This window comes from Somniosus microcephalus, chromosome 17, assembly GCF_052327205.1.
Source record: "Somniosus microcephalus isolate GS21.2 chromosome 17, FLI_Smic_1.0, whole genome shotgun sequence".
In the NCBI taxonomy this organism is placed as follows: Eukaryota; Metazoa; Chordata; class Chondrichthyes; order Squaliformes; family Somniosidae; genus Somniosus; species Somniosus microcephalus.
The window spans coordinates 90087611-90106348 of record NC_141003.1 but is presented as its reverse complement, the minus strand read 5'-3'; the positions used below and the strand labels follow the sequence as shown (position 1 = coordinate 90106348).

At 43.8% G+C, this 18738-nt stretch overlaps 1 protein-coding gene across 3 annotated transcripts in view; it reads right to left on the bottom strand.

The window, feature by feature from the left end:
- Nucleotides 1-18738, bottom strand: part of sema3d (sema domain, immunoglobulin domain (Ig), short basic domain, secreted, (semaphorin) 3D) — a 428206-nt gene that overhangs the window by 212646 nt on the left and 196822 nt on the right. For 2 of the 3 annotated variants that reach the window (XM_086010839.1, XM_086010838.1), the window contains exon 3: nt 12932-13092. In XM_086010839.1, the coding sequence (XP_085866965.1) occupies nt 12932-13092 (161 nt within the window). Of the gene's footprint in view, nt 1-12931; nt 13093-18738 lie in introns of those variants that run through there. The other variant, XM_086010840.1, reaches the window with a different exon arrangement.

Here is an 18738-nt window from a genome sequence, read left to right as displayed (position 1 = left end):
TAAAGGTGGTCTACAATGGTAAAGAAAGTCAGGGAATGGACTTGTATGTGTTACCTGAGGGAGGTCCACCACTACTGGGACGGGAATGGATCCGGAGAATAAATATGGACTGGCATTCCTTACAAGCACTAACTGTAGATTCCTGTAAAGAGGACGACGTCAAACTTAAACGACTGTCCAAAATATTGGACGATGCTAAGGAGGTGTTCCAACAGGGACTGGGAACACTGAAAGGAATTACGGCAAACATCAAGGTTGAAGAACATGCAAACCCAAAATTTTTCAAAGCCAGACCGGTACCTTATGCGATACGACCTGCTGTGGAAGCAGAGCTGGAAGGGCTAGAACGTTCAGGAGTACTGTCAAAGGTGGACTGGAGCGAATGGGCCACACCCATTGTTCCCGTCATGAAGCGTTCGTTGAGCAACAAGCCGGGGGAACCTGGGAAGGTTCGCATCTGTGGCGATTTCAAGATCACTGTTAATCCGGTTCTTCACACGGTGCAATATCCGCTTCCGCGGATTGAGGATATCTTCGCTTCGCTGTCTGGCGGGAAACACTTCACCAAGATAGACCTGGCGCAGGCGTACTTACAGATGGAAGTTGATGAAGCGTCACGCCAGTATCTCACGATCAATACACATAAGGGCTTATATCGGTATAATAGACTGGTTTTTGGAGTGGCATCGGCTCCAGCGATTTGGCAAAGGGCCATGGAGCAGGCATTACAGGGAATTCCAGGCACACAATGCTACCTGGACGACATTCTGATTACAGGAGATGATGATAAGGAACACCTCGCGAATTTGGAGCAGGTGCTCACCAGATTGAAAGAATATGGACTCAGAGTTAATCGCCAGAAATGTGAGTTCTTTCAGAAGTGAATCTCGGACTGCGGTCACGTCATTGACCAGGAGGGGCTTCATAAGTCACCTGACAAGATCGAAGCTGTTGTGAAAGCTCCCGCTCCGGAAAATGTATCCCAGTTGAGGTCGTTCCTTGGGTTGATTAACTATTACCACAAGTTTCTTCCAAATTTATCCACGGTGTTACACCCGCTGAACACTCTTTTGCAAATGGGAGTACCATGGAAGTGGAGCGAGGACTGTAAGCGGGCTTTTCAAAAAAGCAAGGCACTGATCACCTCTAAGGAAGTGTTGGCTCACTTTAACCCAACGCTGCCTATTCGTTTAGCTTGTGATGCTTCTCCATATGGTATCGGGGCAGTGCTCTCACATAAGTTGCCAAATGGCTTGGAAAGGCCAGTCGCGTTCGCGTCCAGATCATTGACCTCCGCTGAGCGCAACTATGCTCAGATAGATAGGGAGGCTCTCAGCCTCGTGTGGGGAGTTAAGAAATTTAACCATTACCTGCAAGGCCAAAGGTTTACGCTGCTGACAGATCACCAGCCGTTGGTTTCCATTTTTAACCCTAAGGAGGGTGTTCCGGTTATGACGGCGCAGAGGCTTCAGAGTTGGTCCCTTTTACTAGGGGCACATCAATATGATATCGAATTCAAAGGTACAAAGCAACATGGTAATGCTGATGGGCTGTCGCGCCTGCCACTACCTACAGCGGAAGAGGCACCGGCAGTTGACCCTGTCGAGATATTTCACTCGACCATCATCGAATGCTTACCAGTCACCAATGCGAGTATTGAGAGAGAGACCAGAAACGACCCGACACTGTCTCGGGTCTACGATTTGACAGTGAAGGGATGGCCAGCACATGGCGAACCACTGTTACCTGCATTCTCAGCCAGACGAGAACAGCTGTCCGTCTGTCAAGGAACATTGATGTATGGAACAAGGGTGATTATTCCTCCTAAATTAAGGGAGAGAGTTCTGAAGGAACTGCATGAAGGTCATCTGGGAGGAGTCAAGATGAAAGGCCTTGCTAGGGCTTATGTGTGGTGGCCAGGTATCGACAAACAAATAGAGGATCTGACTAAAAGCTGCTCAGGGTGCCAAAAAGTTCAAAATGCACCTCCAATTGCACCACTGCATCCGTGGGAATGGCCTTCAACCCCATGGCAACATGTGCATATCGACTTTGCAGGTCCATTCATGGATTCCATGTTTTTGATAGCAGTAGACGCACATTCTAAATGGCCAGAAGTGATTAAGATGTCGACCACTACCTCTGAAAAGACGATCGCAGTTCTAAGAACCATATTTGCAAGGAATGGGTTGCCGGAACAAATATGTTCAGACAACGGACCACAGTTCGTGTCAGAAGAATTCCAGAAATTCATGAAGAAGAATGGGGTGAAACACTATACATCTGCCCCATATCATCCGGCTACCAATGGGTTGGCCGAGAGATTTGTACAAACGTTCAAAAAGGCGATAAAGGCCATGAGCGAAGACCATATTCCACTACAACACAAGGTGGACAATTTCCTGATGGCATATCGAAACGCCACGCATGCAGTGACAAATCAAAGCCCTGCCATAATGTTCTATAACAGGAGGTTGCGGTCCCGGTTGGATTTGTTAAAACCCAATGTGCGTAGGGAAGTCGAAAACAAACAATTCCAGCACGTAAATAACAAGGCCACTCGGAGTTTCGAAATAGGACAACCAGTGTTGGCCAGGGACTATAGGAATGATAAATGGCAATCCGGAACAATTCGTGCCCGACAAGGACCCTTGATGTACATGGTAGACGTTGGTGAGAACGTAATACGACGTCATGCTGACCAACTTGTGGAATCGAGAACAAGGGTCGACCCCATGTCTACGGCAGAGACACCAGTTGAAGAAGTTATTGAGCCTGTAGCATCTACCTCAGACTCGAACGTACATGATGATGTTCAATCCATAAGAGATCAAATGGATGAGTCACCCCAGCAACGAGAACCAGAGACCCCTGAAAGGCGTTATCCGGCCCGGATCAGGAGGCCTCCTCAGAGACTGAATCTTTGAACAGTTTTGTATGAAAGTTGTATATATGTTATCCATGTTATGTTTAAATTGGGGTGTACACTGTTAAGCTAAAAGGGGAGGAATTGTAGTGTATGTAACCTGTACCACCTTAAGAGACTACCTTAAGGTGATGAACTACTTTCTGATGGCTCCTGTATATTGTAGTACCGGTGGTGACCACACCGGTATATAAACCCTGTGGAGCAAATTGTGTTTCAGTTCAGCCCTGACCCTCAGTTACTAAAGACCTGTTTAAGTATTCTGTTGTCTGTGTCCAGTTATTCAGCATAACTACATTTGGAAAAACACAGACTCAACAGCACTAATAATATCTATCCTAGAACGCTGAGGAACATCACAAGAGATTGTTGCGACTCTGACCACAAAGTTTCAAATATCTTTGGATTTGGAAGTTGTGCCAGAGGTGTGGAGCATTGCCAATGTAACATCTCTGTTCAAAAAGGGAGAATGAGATAGACCAAAGTAACTATAAACCAGTCACCCCAAGATTGGTAATGGGTAAGCTTTTAGAAACTATAACACAAGATAAAATTAATATTCACCTTGAAAACCGTGGATTAAGGAGAGCTAGCACAGATTTGTAAAAGGCAAGTCGTGCCTGACAGATTTAATATAGAGTTCTTTGAGGAAATAATGGAGTGTATTGATAAAGGAAATGTAGTGGACAAAGATTTTCAAAGTGAATTTGATAGCGTTCCACATAGGAGACTTGTTCATAAAGTTCAGGCACATATTAAAGAGAATGTGGCAGCATGGACAGACACAGAACAGGGAGCAGTGGTTAATGGATGTTTTTCAAACTGGGGGGGTGTAATACTGCTGTCCCTCACACAGTGTTGGGAGCTTGGCTCTTTTTAATAAATAGAAACAATCTGGATTTGGATATCGGGTGTATGATAACAACATTTGCAGATGACACAAAAATATAAGGAGCATAGTTAACTTTGAAGAGGACTGGAAGTGAATCTAGGAGGATGTAAACAAGTTAGTAGATTGAGCAGATACACGTCAGTTGGGGTTTAATGCAGTGAGAAGCGAGGTGAATAAATATTTGATAACTTATGGGGAAAAGCTGTCAGGAAATGCCACAATCACCTGCCCTCATCTGCGAGCGGGAGTATACACTGAACAGCGCACAAAGGGGGTGAAAATAGGAATAAAACACATTTGAAACATGAATGAGTGCCGTCGGAAGGAAACATTCAAATTATCAAGAGACTTCATTCAATCCTTTGTGAAACTGCACTAGTTTGAAGGAACTGCAATTAATCTGTGAGAGCTCAACAAAAATTAAATGCATGACCTTCTGATAGTCGAAATGATAACGAAAAGAATTAATTACAACAGATAATTGTACTTTCTGGATCTGAGATTTAAGCCTTGCATGACCTTTCACAGAACTTGTGAAAAAAGTTTTCTCCCTCATTGAAAACAATTTCTCTCTGTATTTATACTGGGGAGAAGACTAAGGCACCAGCCTGTAATCTCCTGCTGTAAGTGTCTGCTGCTTCAGAAGTAGATTAGTTTGGCCTCCTTTGCCCTGTTTAACAGGCCGGCCAGCCATAGTGAGAGAGCAGAAGGCGACCATGAATCCTTCGCTATGTGTGGTTTCCTCTTGCAGGGGAGCTTTTGGAACCTAGCCGAGTGGGCAAGCAGCCAACACAAACCTGGGACAGTCTAAATACTGCACAGACACAACTTAACATTCAGTCATTGCTCTGCTACCACAAATCCTATTCTGCTCATCACAATTGCTTAATGATTTGTGACATTTAACTCGGAGAGCAGACATTTAGACTGAAAATAAAGGAGGGGGGAAATAAAGCATTATGTTCTTGATTCAGAGTGATTGTAATTTGAGTGTCAGTCAATGCTCGCACATCATTGCTGCCAATATGTTTACATGGTTTACAGACTCCTACCCTTTTTACGTGTTGAATTCATTCTGTGAGCTGACAGCTTTAACACCACAAAAGGTGGGAGACCCGAGTTCAGGCCAGATTCCTGGCTGCTATTTAAATGGACTTTCCCTGAGCATCACATTTACATAGAATGACATAGAATGTACAGCACAGAAACAGGCCATTCGGCCCAACCAGTCCATGCTAGTGGTTATGTTCCACACGAGCCTCCTCCCATCCTTCTTCATCTCACCCTATCCTTCTATTCTTTTCTCCCTCATGTGTTTATCCAGCTTCCCCTCGCCTCAACTACCCCTTGTGGTAGCGAGTCCCACATTCTCACCACTTTCTGGGTAAAGAAGTTTCTCCTGAATTCCCTATTGAATTTATTAGTAACAATCTGATATTGATGGCCCCTAGTTCTGGTCTCCCCCACAGTGGAAACATCTTCTCTACGTCTATCCTATCAAACCCTTTCATAATCTTGAAGACCTCTAGTCGGTCGCACTTCAGCCTTCTCCTTTCTAGCCTGTTTAGATAGATAGGTATAACCTCTCAGTTGTGGTATCATCCTTGTAAATCTATTTTGCACCCTCCCCAGTGCCTCAATATCCTTTGACTCTGCCTGGCAAGGGAAGCAAAAATCCCTACTAAGCACTGCCAAACGTGTTTTCTGGACCATCTGTCAAGAAATGCTGCGGTTCAGAGGGACCTGGGGGTCCTTGTACATGAATCACAAAAAGTTAGCATGCAGGCACAGCAAGTAATTAGGAAGGCAAATGGAATGTTGGCCTTTATTGCAAAGGGAATGGAGTATAAAAGTAGGGAAGTCCTGCTACAACTGTACAGGGCATTGGTGAGACCACACCTGGAGTACTGCGCACAGTTTTGGTCTCCTTATTTAAGGAGAGATATTCTTGCATTGGAGGCAGTTCAGAGAAGGTTCTCGAGGTTGATTCCGGAGAAGAAGGGGTTGTCTTATGAAGAAAGGTTGAGCAGGTTGGGCCTACACTCATTGGAGTTTAGAAGAATGAGAGGGGATCTTACTGAAACATATAAGATTCTGAGGGAGCTTGACAGGGTAGATGCCGAGAGGATGTTTCCCCTCGTGGGGGAATCTAGAACTAGGGGGCATAATTTCAGACTAAAGGGCCACCCTTTTAAATCAGAAATGAGGAGGAATTTCTTCTCTCAGAGGGTCGTGAATCTTTGGAATTCTCTTCCCCAGAGAGCTGTGGAGGCGGAGTCAGTGAATATATTTAAGGTGGAGAGAGACAGATTTTTGAACGATAAGGGAGTCGAGGGTTACGGGGAGCGGGCAGGGAAGTGGAGTTGAGGCCAAGATCAGATCAGCCATGATCTTATTGAATGGCGGAGCAGGCTCGAGGGGCGGAATGACCGGCTCCTGCTCCTACGTCTTATGTTCTTATGACAACATTATAGAGATATCAATGGTCTAGGCCATTCCACCTTCTGGACTGAGGTTATCAGGTATAGTGGGAGGAGATAACTAAGGAAAAGAAATACAGAGAACATAAAAAAGATATCGTTTAAATAACCATGCTTCCCAGCCGCATAGTCCAAGGTGAAATGATGTTGGCACGACAGAAGTATTTGGAAACACTGCAAGGCTTGTTTACACTCAGCAAGAATCTTAGCTGGACCCCAACCCCTACAACACACAGATACAGACACAAAAGTTCCTCAGTTGTAGCATTCTTCAAAGATTTCCGGTAAAGAATCTCATTGTATCATTTTGATCGTCTCCTGCAATCTCGTTTCAATTTCTCCCAGCTGATTTAGTCTGGAGGAAGCCTCATTATCCCGGCTGGCTTCTCCTCAGTGAAAGAAGTCACTTTGTTAACAGGAAGGCAGCAAGAGGCTTGGCCGTGAGGCATGGTGATGTCAGACACTCAGCCCTGGTGTTCTCACAATGGACAGAGAAGGCTTTGAAAATTTTTAAAAAGGTGAGTAGAGAAAGAGAAAGTCCAGCCAAGCTTAGAGCAACATCCTGACTCCGGGTCAGGAATGAACTAAGGAAATACAAGTAGCCCCAGAGTGACACCAGCCCAGTGGCCCAATAGCTGCAGTACTGATTTCCTGACATTAGATGTCAGTGATATGCCTTCACAATGAAATTCTATTGAGTGCGGGACACTGCTTCAGAACAGTCGACGAACAAATGAAAATGTCAGACATGAAAAGACCAGCTGGTCCATCTAGCCTGTCCCACACGCTCGTGATGCCGTATGCATCGTGATTTAGGCACTCAGTACCCAGCAGAAGGTGTGGAATCTCTGAACTAAAGAGTCACTGGATAAAGGAAGTATGCAATGTGCTTAGTTTGTATTTCCCCAGATTTTTCAATCAGATGCATTTAGATCTTATTGTATTTCAACAGTACGTACCTTACGGGAGTTTTGCTTCACACTTTTCAGTCAGATGTATTGAAAAGATTGGGTACAACCCAAACTCACAACCAACCCAAAGCTGCAGATTAACCAGTTATTTCTGGTCGGAACGCTCTGCATGTAACACAAAGAAAGGATAGAAGAATCGAACTATCAGCACAGGAGGCCATCCGTCACATCCTGCCTGGGTTGGCACTATTCCCATTCCCCACTCTAACATTTTCAGACAGAAAGCTACACATGACAGAATGACAATGCTGGGCTGGTAGGATATGAACCTGCACAGGGCTACCCCAGTAGATTCTGGTCCACTGCTTTAAGCACTCAGCCACAATTATTGGATATCTGATGGTAGCAACTGTTTGTTTGAGTGGGTAATGTTGACGACTGACTGCCTGTTTTTAAGTACTTCTACTAAAAGTGGGACTAATTTAATAGCTCTGACATGCTGGGTCGAATTCTGTGCTGTATGATTCTATGCTCTAAAGAGTGGAAAAACAGTAACAAGCATAAGAAAACAAGGAATAAATTAAACATTTTCCCAACAAGCATGTTGCCTCTACAGTCCCTGGCTAACTGCTCTATCGCATGTTCATTACATTTCATCTCCTTAAAAAAAATCTAAGATTTCCCTGCTTCTCAAAGGCAATTCATGCAAAATTCTAAAATAACTAACCTTAACTCCTGCCTGAGGAGTATTCACAACTTTATGGTTGAGTACCATAATGCCTAGCAGTGAATTGCTTGCCATAAAACAAGGTCCACGTGCATGTTTTGTGCAATTGCACATATCGAGAGTGGACTCCCAGGCAGATTTCTGCTCTGAATTTTCAATGTGCTGCCTCATTCCACTTGTCCATGCCAGTCCTCTACAGCAGCACTTCCCTCCATTGCCCTGCGCCGGCCAGCAAGATTAGCAGCAACACAATGGAAAGACTACTCTCTTGCGCAGTCAATCCATGAGATTTGGTGGATGACTGGTCAATAGTCTAGCCTCCAACATTGCTTTCCAGCGTTTTCAATGCCCAATCTCCTAACTGGCCTCCTCAAAAGGGCAGTGCTGTCTTCAAATCTGGGACCGGCGGCAAAAGTGGGATGGGTTGCGGGATCAGGATTGGCAGCCAGATGATCAAAGCAGCAGATGAAGTGGGATCCAGTCCAAGGTTTCACAATGAGGTTGACCTGTGTCTCCGTGTCCCACATTATTGGGTCGATTTTCCTGGCTTGTGCCCAGGAACTGAGTATTCTCAGGGCGCAACGGTCAAGGAAACGGAATGGTGAGCCAACAATCTGTGTCCCTGACCCTTCAGCGCCACCCTGGAATTCCCAGAGCTTGTCTGACGTCTACCTGAAAACAGCGAAGGCCAGATGGAGCGATGCTAATGGAAGGGTTGCCGGGTGAAGGCTGCAGATTGATAGTTCGGGCAGAATGTTTGTTCCCCTCCCCCCCAGAGGTTTACACCATTGACAGCCAGAAATTTGCAATCACCGGGGTGGCTGGCATTTAACTGAGTGGAGATTACGAAGAATTAATATGCAGTCAGTTACCCATTTCTGTATCACAGTTCTACGCTATGATATCAAAGCTGTTACCAGCCCAGGTCAGATCTCCATCTGTAAATGTCCAGTTTGTCCACATTTACTATGAATTAAAAATGATTTCAAAAAGATATACAAAAAAAGGAAATAAGTTAACGTAACAATTTTTGATTGTTTATTAAAACTTTAGTAAATTTAATACCGTTAAAGCTTGCTATTAATATAATTATTATGGGAGTGAAACTGGGCCTAAAAGTTTACTGTGCTAGATTAAAATTCCTCAGATACTTAAAAAAAATTTGTTCATGGGCTGCGGGCATCGCTGAGAAGGTCAGCATTTATTGCCCATCTAAATAATAGTCACAGTACAAAGATTGTTGTTACCATCGTTGGTGTAGCAGAAGACAAGTTCTCCCAGAACATTCAATCCTCTATTCGAATCTTCGCACTAAAAGTATAAAGGGCTACAGTGTCACGTTTCTACCAGATAGTTACAGGACAAGCGCTCCCAAAAAATCTACTGCTTCCAACAAACTGACAGACAGCAGGCAGGACACAGAATATAGGAAATAACTTCACACTGTAAATGATACCAACTACCTCTATATTCTGGGCAGAAGAACCATCAGTTCCGTTTGCATGTTTTGATGTACGGACTGCCCATTAATGGTTCACATTTCAATCAGTCTTCTACTCCTTTCAGTTCTGCAGACTCCTCACAATGCTATTGTGTTCTGCTGGTTTTGAAGTGATCTCAGTGTTACAGATGATAGTGTTCTAATTCTGTGAAAGAAACTTCCTCCACTGGATCCAGTTGTCACACAAAGAACCCACGGGGTTTTGAACTGCCCTACTGTGACCGGGCAAACAGAAATATAAGTGAATCTCAAATTTAAAAACCTTTGGTGGAACCTTAACTATAGAAAGGGTTAATCCTTAAAGAACAAGTTACACCATTTGTTAAACTAACCACATTGGTTCCTGTTTATTCATCGGGGCAAGGGTTAATTCATGTTGAATAATCAACTGAGAAACCAGCTATTTAAGTTAATTAGGACCACAGGAATTTGAGATTAATCTCTGCACATCAGCTTCCAGTATCCCTGCTCAATTAGATTGCCCTCATGAACAGGGTGTAGGGCTCTCATGAAATTAAAAAATGTGAACAATTAGAATTCCACCTAACAATGAATGGAAGTGGGGTGAGATCCTGACATTACCTTGTGGAAATGATCAGCATGAAACATTGTCTGCATTTCTTTTGCAGACATTTGATCCTCATAATCACCATGGTCATCCGTCCAACACTTATGAATAGCAAAATGGTAAAATGCCATTGTCACAATAAGGTTGCATTCAAAATGGCGGTTGCTGATGAAAGAAAGACTTGCATTTCTATAGCGCCTTTCACGACCTCAGGACGTCCCAAAGTGCTTTACAGCCAATGAAGTACTTTTGAAGTGTAGTCACTGTTGTAATGTAGGAAATGAGGCAGCCAATTTGCACACAGCAAGCTCCCACAAACAGCAATGTGATATTGACCAGATAATCTATTTTTAGTGATGTTGATTGAGGGATAAATATTGGCCCCAGGACACCGGGGAGAACTCCCCTGCTCTTCTTCAAAATAGTGCCATGGGATCTTTTGCATCCACCTGAGTGAATAGACGAGGCCTCAGTTTAACATCTCATCCAAAAGACAACACCTCCAACAGTGTGGCACTCCCTCAGCACTGCATTGTGGAGTGTCAGCCTACATTTTTTGTACTCAAGTCTCTGGAGTGGGACTTGAACCCACAGCCTTCTGACTCAGAAGTGAGAGCGCTGCCCACTGAGGCACAGTTGACTCAAATGTATCATTAAGAATAATCACAGCTTCAACCCACAGAATTTAACCATCTAGGGACATAAATGTTCAACATCTATTCCAAGACCAAATTGTTTCAGGGCTTAAATCTCAAAACTAGTTTCCTGTTGTATTAAATGGAGTTTTTCCACTTATATTTACCAGCATAATTCCTTCTCCAATCAGGGGAGTAGAGGGGCAATCCTGAGGCACAGGTGGCTGGTTAGACATAAAGCTGCAATTATTCCAATGTCTTGTTTCAGGATTTTTGGACCATTTTTCCGCAGAAAGGATTGTTAAATTTTTTTTATATTAAATGTGTTTTAAAAGCATATTAATGTAAGTTTTAAAAAAAATGGAGATCTGAGTAAATAGCTAATTAAGAATTGAATGAACGAGTCTGCATATTGTTTCCTCATAAACTGCAATAGAAAATTATTAATTCTCGGGACATGAGCGTCGCTGGCGACACCAGCACTTATTGCCCATCCCTAGTTGCCCTGAGAATGTGCTGGTGGGCCTTCTTGAACTGCAGCATTTTTTCTTTGATACAACTCAGTGGCTTGAATGGCCACGCCAAAGGGCAGCTAGAAGTCAGCAGCATTGGTACGGAACTGGAGTCACATATAGGCCCAGACCGGGTAAGGACGGCAGGCTTCCTTCCCTAATGGACATCAGTGAACCAGTCGGGTTTTTACTTCATGGTCACTGTTACTGCTGCCAGCTTTTTAATTTCTAGATTTTTTAAAAATTGGATTCAAATGATCAAACTGCCATTGTGGGATTTGAAACAATAATAAGCAATTCAATGGCTTGTCCCTGTAATTGGTAGATACCACATGACGTAAAAAAACTACTAGGCACTTGGTCTAAGCGTTAAACAAAGCTTTAACTAACTGTTTTACAACATGGAGGTCTAGTTGTGTCCTTCACTAGTTCCTGTTAAGAATGTCCTGCGCAAGCTGGGCCCGTGCCTGAGTATTTATACTATCCCTGGACAGCGCCACCCGCAGGCCGCCCAGTATTTTTTCATAAGTCTTTCTTTCATGAATGACTGATTCATGTCACCACACACCCATTGTGTTGGAAGGTTTTTGATCTCTTTCTGATGGTGAACAGACGAAAAGTAAAGCACCTGAAAAGCTGTCTGGCTTTGAAATGTGGCTGCTGCAGAGGCAGCCAGGCAGCAAAGTGAATCTGATCATAACTATTGCATGCTACAGTCACTTTACTGTGGAATAAAGAAAGAAAGACCAGCTCCTTTCATGACCTCAGGATGTCCCAAAGAGCTTTACAGCCAATGAAGTACTTTTGAAGTGCAGTCACAGTTGTAATGTAGGAAACGTGGCAGACAAATTGTGCACAGCAAGCTCCCACAATGCGATATTGACCAGATAACCAGTGTTCTTTAGTGACGTTGGTTGAAGATAAATATTGGCCAGGACACCTCATCTGTTGCTCTTTGAAATAGGGCCAGGGGATTTTTTATGTCCAGATGAGAGGATGGAGAGGACCTCAGGTTTAACATCTCATCCGAAAGACGGCACCTACTGACAGTGCAGCACTCCCTCAGTACTGCACGGGAATGCCAGCCTGTGCTCAAGTCTCTGGAGTGGGTCTATGAACCCACAACCCACTGACTCAGAGGCGAGAGTGCTACCCACTGAGCCTGGCTGACTTGCAAACATAGAATCATAGAATGGTTACAGCGCAGACGGAGGCCATTCGGCCCATCGAGCCCGTGCTGGCTCTCTGTGAGAGCACTTCAGCTAGTCCCACTCCCCCGCCCTTTCCTCGTAGCCCTGCAATTTATTTTCCTTCAGGTACTTATCCAACTCCCTTTTGAAAGCCACGATTGAATCTGCCTCCACCACCCTTTCAGGCAGTGCATTCCAGATCCTAACCACTCACTGCGTAAAAAAGTTTTTCCTCATGTCGCCTTTGGTTCTTCTGCCAATCACCTTAAATCTGTGTCCTCTGGTTCAAGGCACAAGGGGGTTTCAAGGTCCCGCCATCATGAAACTAGATTTAAGACAGTGTGAACCCCTATAAAAGTAAAATGCTCTTCTGCCTTATGGGAGTGACCGACACCACTGGGCCAAAGAACTATCTACAATGCACCCAAACTCATGGTACTAAGCAACTACTTGATGTGAGCTCTATGATGAATGGGAATGACATTGAACTTGTTCCAAGGAAATTAACATTTTTTGGCAAGGTAGAGAAATAAAAGTGAATGTGACTTCGAGCAAATAAACCAAAGGACTACGGGAGATGTTCTCTGACCTTCCTTATATTTTTGTTCAGATCATCCAAGTTGAGTAGGAAGATGTGATCCTTGGCTCCGAGCAGCAGTTTCCCTCTCTCCTCGTCGAGCTGCAGGGTTTGAAAATCGAAGCCCTCGGCAGAGCCCAGGAACGGAGTGCAGCTGTTGGAGACCAGCAAATCTGTGGGAAAAAGAACAAAAATCTTTGTTATTTAAAATGTTTTTACATCCCTCATTTGTTTCTTTCACAAATACAGCACCACAGCTCACAGTCGGTAGGCCTGCGCATATTCCAGTTTCAAATAGCTCCTATTTACAATTCTTCACAGACTTAAAATGTACCTTTATCCAACAAGTATGAGAGCCATTACAAGGAGAAATTGTGACATGCAAATGTTTTCATACCATTACTTCTTCAAGTTGTGACATGCCTGAGGGGTAAAGTCATTGGCTATTTCCAGCTCCCAAGTGAGAATAATACGATGGAAACATTTCCACTCAGCAATATCCATCTTGAAGGCAGATTACACATTTGCTGTGAATTTTCTCAATTGTGTAAGTTTTGAATATTTTGCTCTACATTTAGAAGTTTCTATTTGAAGAGGGCTCTATTTGAACTTTTCAGCATTCTTAGAATTCCTACGGTAGGCCTGCAGTTCCTGGGTACCGTCGGTTTTTATATAATAATTCTAAACTCTTCCCTCTTTTGTTGGATAATGCCTCGTAATAATGTTCAGCAAAAAGTGTTCCGATTGATCATTCTTTTAAGCATGCCCCACAAAACCACATTTCATCAAGTCCTGGAAACCAGAGAGATATCACGAGAAGCCCAAGTCCTGGTGGAACTCTAGCGTTTCATTCAGTATTTGGCAATTGATGTATTTACATCTATAACCTTCATATTGTTGTACAAATCTGTGCAGTCTTCAAATCACAATCCAATCTGTGGCATATGATGCTACCACATCACCAGAGCACAGCCATTGATCTTAAGTTGAAATCAGTTCATCAACATTTCTGGATAATTACATTTTCTTGTGCAAGGACAGCTTTGAATTATCAGGAGTAGATTGTATTGCTCACTTACTGGCCTGCTCAAAATTCACAGGAAACTCTGACATCTCTCAAACGTAAAAAGAATCTCCAAAACATAGACAAACTCAATTGAAATAAATTGTTCAAATTGTGTTGAAACAATTAACAAACCTCCTGTATGGTGTACTGGGGAACGAAGTAAGAGTTGATACTGTTTTGCTATTCAATCCATTTGCCCAGTGTAACACAGAAATATTATATGTTGCTCAAGTACTTGTTTGCAAGAAACTCACATTTTGCACTCCAATGATGTGGGCACTTCAATGTAAAAAATACCAATCTCTTGATTTAATTGAATATGTTTTGAGTAAAACCTTTTCCTTGAGCTTGCGTTTAAAATAGTAATAACATTGGTGCATACAGATGGAAAGCAATACAAAGAAAAGAGACATTTAATACAGATGCAAAGTCAAACCATGGGGTGATGTTTCTTCTACTTTCCTAGTATTGACTCAGTATAGTTCTCCACAAGACCGCAAAATAATTTGATCAATGTGAGATTGGATCTCCAACAAACTCCTGTGGTTAGATAAAACTACATAGCTGGAGTCACACACATATCAATTCTGCTTAGCTTGTTGGGTTTTCGAAATCGAACCACAGATATCAAGTTTGTGGTGTAAAACCTTGAACTTTTAGGGGGAAAAATTGGGTGGCACCCATTTTGGGGCACTAATTTTAGCACCCCCCCACCATAAAATTTCACATTATGATTTAATGCCACTTTCCTTAACTTTTAATTAGTTAGAATAAGCAGCACCGCGTGATCTTTTTGGCATCGGATAAGCACTTTTTATCCCGTTTAGTTTCTTGTCAATGATGATCAATTGTACCTACCATTGGCTGGTTGCTAAGGACCAATGAAAGTCAAGAGTTCAATTATATGGCAACTAATTAAACAAAGAGGCAGATAATATGTTAAATCTTAATTTTTTCTGATGGTATTGCAAAGATACTCAGTTACTAACATTCAACACCCTCCTTCCTCCAGGAGCAAGACTTTGGCTCATAATTTCCTCCCCTTCCAATTAGCAAGATTAATGCGTGAATGTCACCGCCCCCCCCAGCAACTACCACACTGAGCAATATTTCAGCCTGCCAACCATCTCCTCCCCCTCCATTCAGCAGGACTCTGTGGTCAGAACCCCCTCACTGAGCAAGATTTCTCCCCCCCCCCCGAGAATTGCAGCCCTCACCCTAATTCCCACTGAACTAAATTTCAGAATTTCAGCCCTCAAATCCCACTCTCCCTCCTGAGCAAGTTAGGTTTTGACCCTAACCACCCCCATCCACCCATTAATCATATTTTCACCCTGACCTTCCACTCCGCCCCCCCAACCACCACCCAGCAGAATATTTGCTTCAACCCCACCCTAAAGCCTAATATTTCAACCCCTCGCCCCCACCCACTGACCACAATCCCTTCCCCCACCCCCTCTATTGGCTGTATTGTCCCTCACAGACCGTATCCACTTTAATTCCCCTGCTACAGTAACACCCCAAACTCCAGTTCCCATCTCCAACACCTCTCCCCCCATGGCTGTTTTCCTGAAAGTAGGCATGTTCCGTGCCTCAGTCCCCTTAACCCACTGATCTGATTTCCTCTCATCATTATTTCTCCATCCCCCCTCCCCTGTCCCTTCTTTTCAAACGTTTGTTGTCCTCCTGTCCTACCTCGCAAGCCTCCCCCTCCCCACACTGTTTCCTTTATCTCCCACCTACTAACCCTCATTAACCAAAACATTCTAATTGTTCTTGACTACCTATGGGCAATGGCATGGGAGATTGACGAGGAGTTAATTAAATCTGCTTCGTGCGCCAGTGAAACTGGGAAATGCTGTGGAATATTAAACAATTACTTTTAACTCTACAAACATCAAAATCAATAGGAGAACAAATCTTCAGGTATAAAATATTAAAACAGTGAAGATTAGAGATTATAGTCTGTGAAATTTTACTGTGGGGGTTTTATGGAATGCCAAGAAAACCATTTCCACTCGCACCAAGACGTATAAAAGGATAGCTTGGCAGCTGGGATTGATTAACAGTCTGCAAAGACGTCACGCACAAAATGAGCTCCTAAATATAACCCTCAGATCTAGAATGCACTTCTCTTTTTAGAAGTCCTCGGGATCTATCATTTTCTGAAATGATCATTTGTTCAATTGTTAAATTATTTTCTAGTCAATAAATCAATGCTGAATAATGCCATGAGTCAGTCGGTTGTCAGTGTGTCTAATCGCTGGTGTGGAACGTTCGGCAGCACGGAGCACTGGGTTGCTTCTTTCTGTTGAAGCAAATGCTGTTCCTTCACCTCACCAATCCGCTCCGCTCATGGAGTCCAGCTTGCACTGCCGCTGTGCTTTTCCATTTGTTCTCAGTTCACTAGATCTGAATGAATTGCAGCAAGTTAGCTACTTCAGATTTCCTTCAATGTGAACACCCCCCACCCCCTCTCCTAAAGAGAGCATCAAACCATTTCCGAATTTTCAGTGAGCTCCCTTATTGTGTCTTTATCACTGCGAGACGCCCCACCTTTAGCTTGTTTCCAATGCTGATTGACAGGAGTCGCAGGAATTATAACCACAGCCATTTGAAAGGGAGCCAGGTATTCCAGTCCCTGCATTATCACAGGTTTAACATTATCCATCCCCTGCAGCTGGACTATTGTCTTGTATCTGACACTGGGGTATCGGGTATTCTACATGAGCTCAGGTAAGGTTAACCAGTCGAGGGTTGAGTACAATACCCGCTTCCCTTCCAAATGATTGGGGATATAAGGTTTCCTGTGACTTGTTTGGGTCTGTCAATCAGCATTGGTAACTGTGAGAGCAAAGCACTTCAGCTGAAATCCATTTCAAATGATGGCGAGGAATCAGGTGTTGTATATAGAGTATGTACCAGTGAATCTCTGGTGGAATCAGGTGTTATATATAGAGTATGTACCAGTGAATCTCTGGTGGAATCAGGTGTTATATATAGAGTATGTACCAGTGAATCTCTGGTGGAATCAGGTGTTATATATAGAGTATGTACCAGTGTATCACTGGTGGAATCAGGTGTTGTATATAGAGTATGTACCAGTGAATCTCTGGTGGAATCAGGTGTTATATATAGAGTATGTACCAGTGAATCACTGGTGGAATCAGGTGTTGTATATAGAGTATGTACCAGTGAATCTCTGGTGGAATACATAGATACATAGAAGATAGGAGCAGGAGTAGGCCATTCGGCCCTTCGTGCCTGCTCCGCCATTCGATGAGATCATGGCTGATCCTTTAATTCAGTATCCCGTCCCCGCCTTCTCTCCGTAACCCTTAACCCCTTTTGCCCGTAGAAATATATCTAATTCCCTCTTAAATATATTTAATGAGCTGGCGTACACTGCCCTCTGTGGCAATGAGTTCCACAGGTTCACCACTCTCTGAGTGAAGAAATTCCCCCTCATCTCTGTCCTAAATGGTTTAGCCCTTATCCTTAAATTATGTCCTCTAGTTCTGTTCTCACCCGCCAAGGGAAACATTCCTTCTGCATCCAGTCTGTCTAGACCTGTCAGAATTTTATACACTTCTATGAGGTCCCCTCTCAATCTTCTAAACTCCAGTGTGTACATCCCTAAACTACATAGTCTCTCCTCATAGGTCATTCCCGCCATTCCTGGTATCAGCCTGGTGAATCGCCGCTGCACCCCCTCCATGGCAAGAACATCCTTCCTCAGATGAGGCGACCAAAACTGTACACAGTACTCGAGGTGTGGTCTCACCAGTGCCCTGTACAGCTGCAGCAAGGTATCCCTGTTCCTGTATTCTAACCCTTTTGCTATGAAGGCCAGCATACCGTTTGCCTTCTTGACCGCCTGTTGCACCTGCATGCTCGCCTTCAGTGACTGGTGTACAAGAACACCCAGGTCTCTCTGTACTTCCCCCTCTCCCAATCTATTGCCATTTAAATAATAATTTGCCCTCCCGTTCCTGCACCCAAGGTGGATAACTTCGCACTTGTCCACATTATAGTGCATCTGCCATTTATCCGCCCAATCGCCCAGTCTGTCCAAATCGCTCTGGAGCTTCCTGGTCTCTTCCTCTGAGCCCACCCCCCCTCCTAGTTTAGTGTCGTCTGCAAATTTGGAAATGCTGCATCCGACTCCCTGATCCAGGTCATTAATGTAAATTGTGAACAGCTGGGGGCCCAGGACAGATCCCTGTGGTACCCCACTTGTTACTGCCTGCCATTCAGAAAATGAGCCGTTTATTCCAACTCTCTGTTTTCTATCTGACAGCCAGTTCCCTATCCACGCCAAAACTTTCCCCTTTATCCCATGAGCCTCAATTTTCCATGCTAATCTTTTATGTGGGACCTTATCGAAGGCCTTTTGGAAGTCCAGGTACACCACATCTACTGGCTCTCCCCCATCTATTCTACCAGTTACTCCCTCAAAAAATTCCAATAGATTAGTCAAGCACGATTTACCCTTTGTAAATCCATGTTGACTCTGTCCTATCCTGTCCCCATTTGCTAAGTGCTCCGCTATTTCATCCTTAATGATGGACTCCAGCATTTTGCCCACAACTGATGTAAGGCTTACAGGTCTGTAATTACCTGCTTTTTCCCTACCCCCCTTTTTGAATAGTGGGGTAACGTTAGCTACCCTCCAATCCATCGGCACTGTTCCCGAGTCTAATGAATTCTGAAAAATCATCCTTAGTGCATCCGCTATCTCTAGGGCCACCTC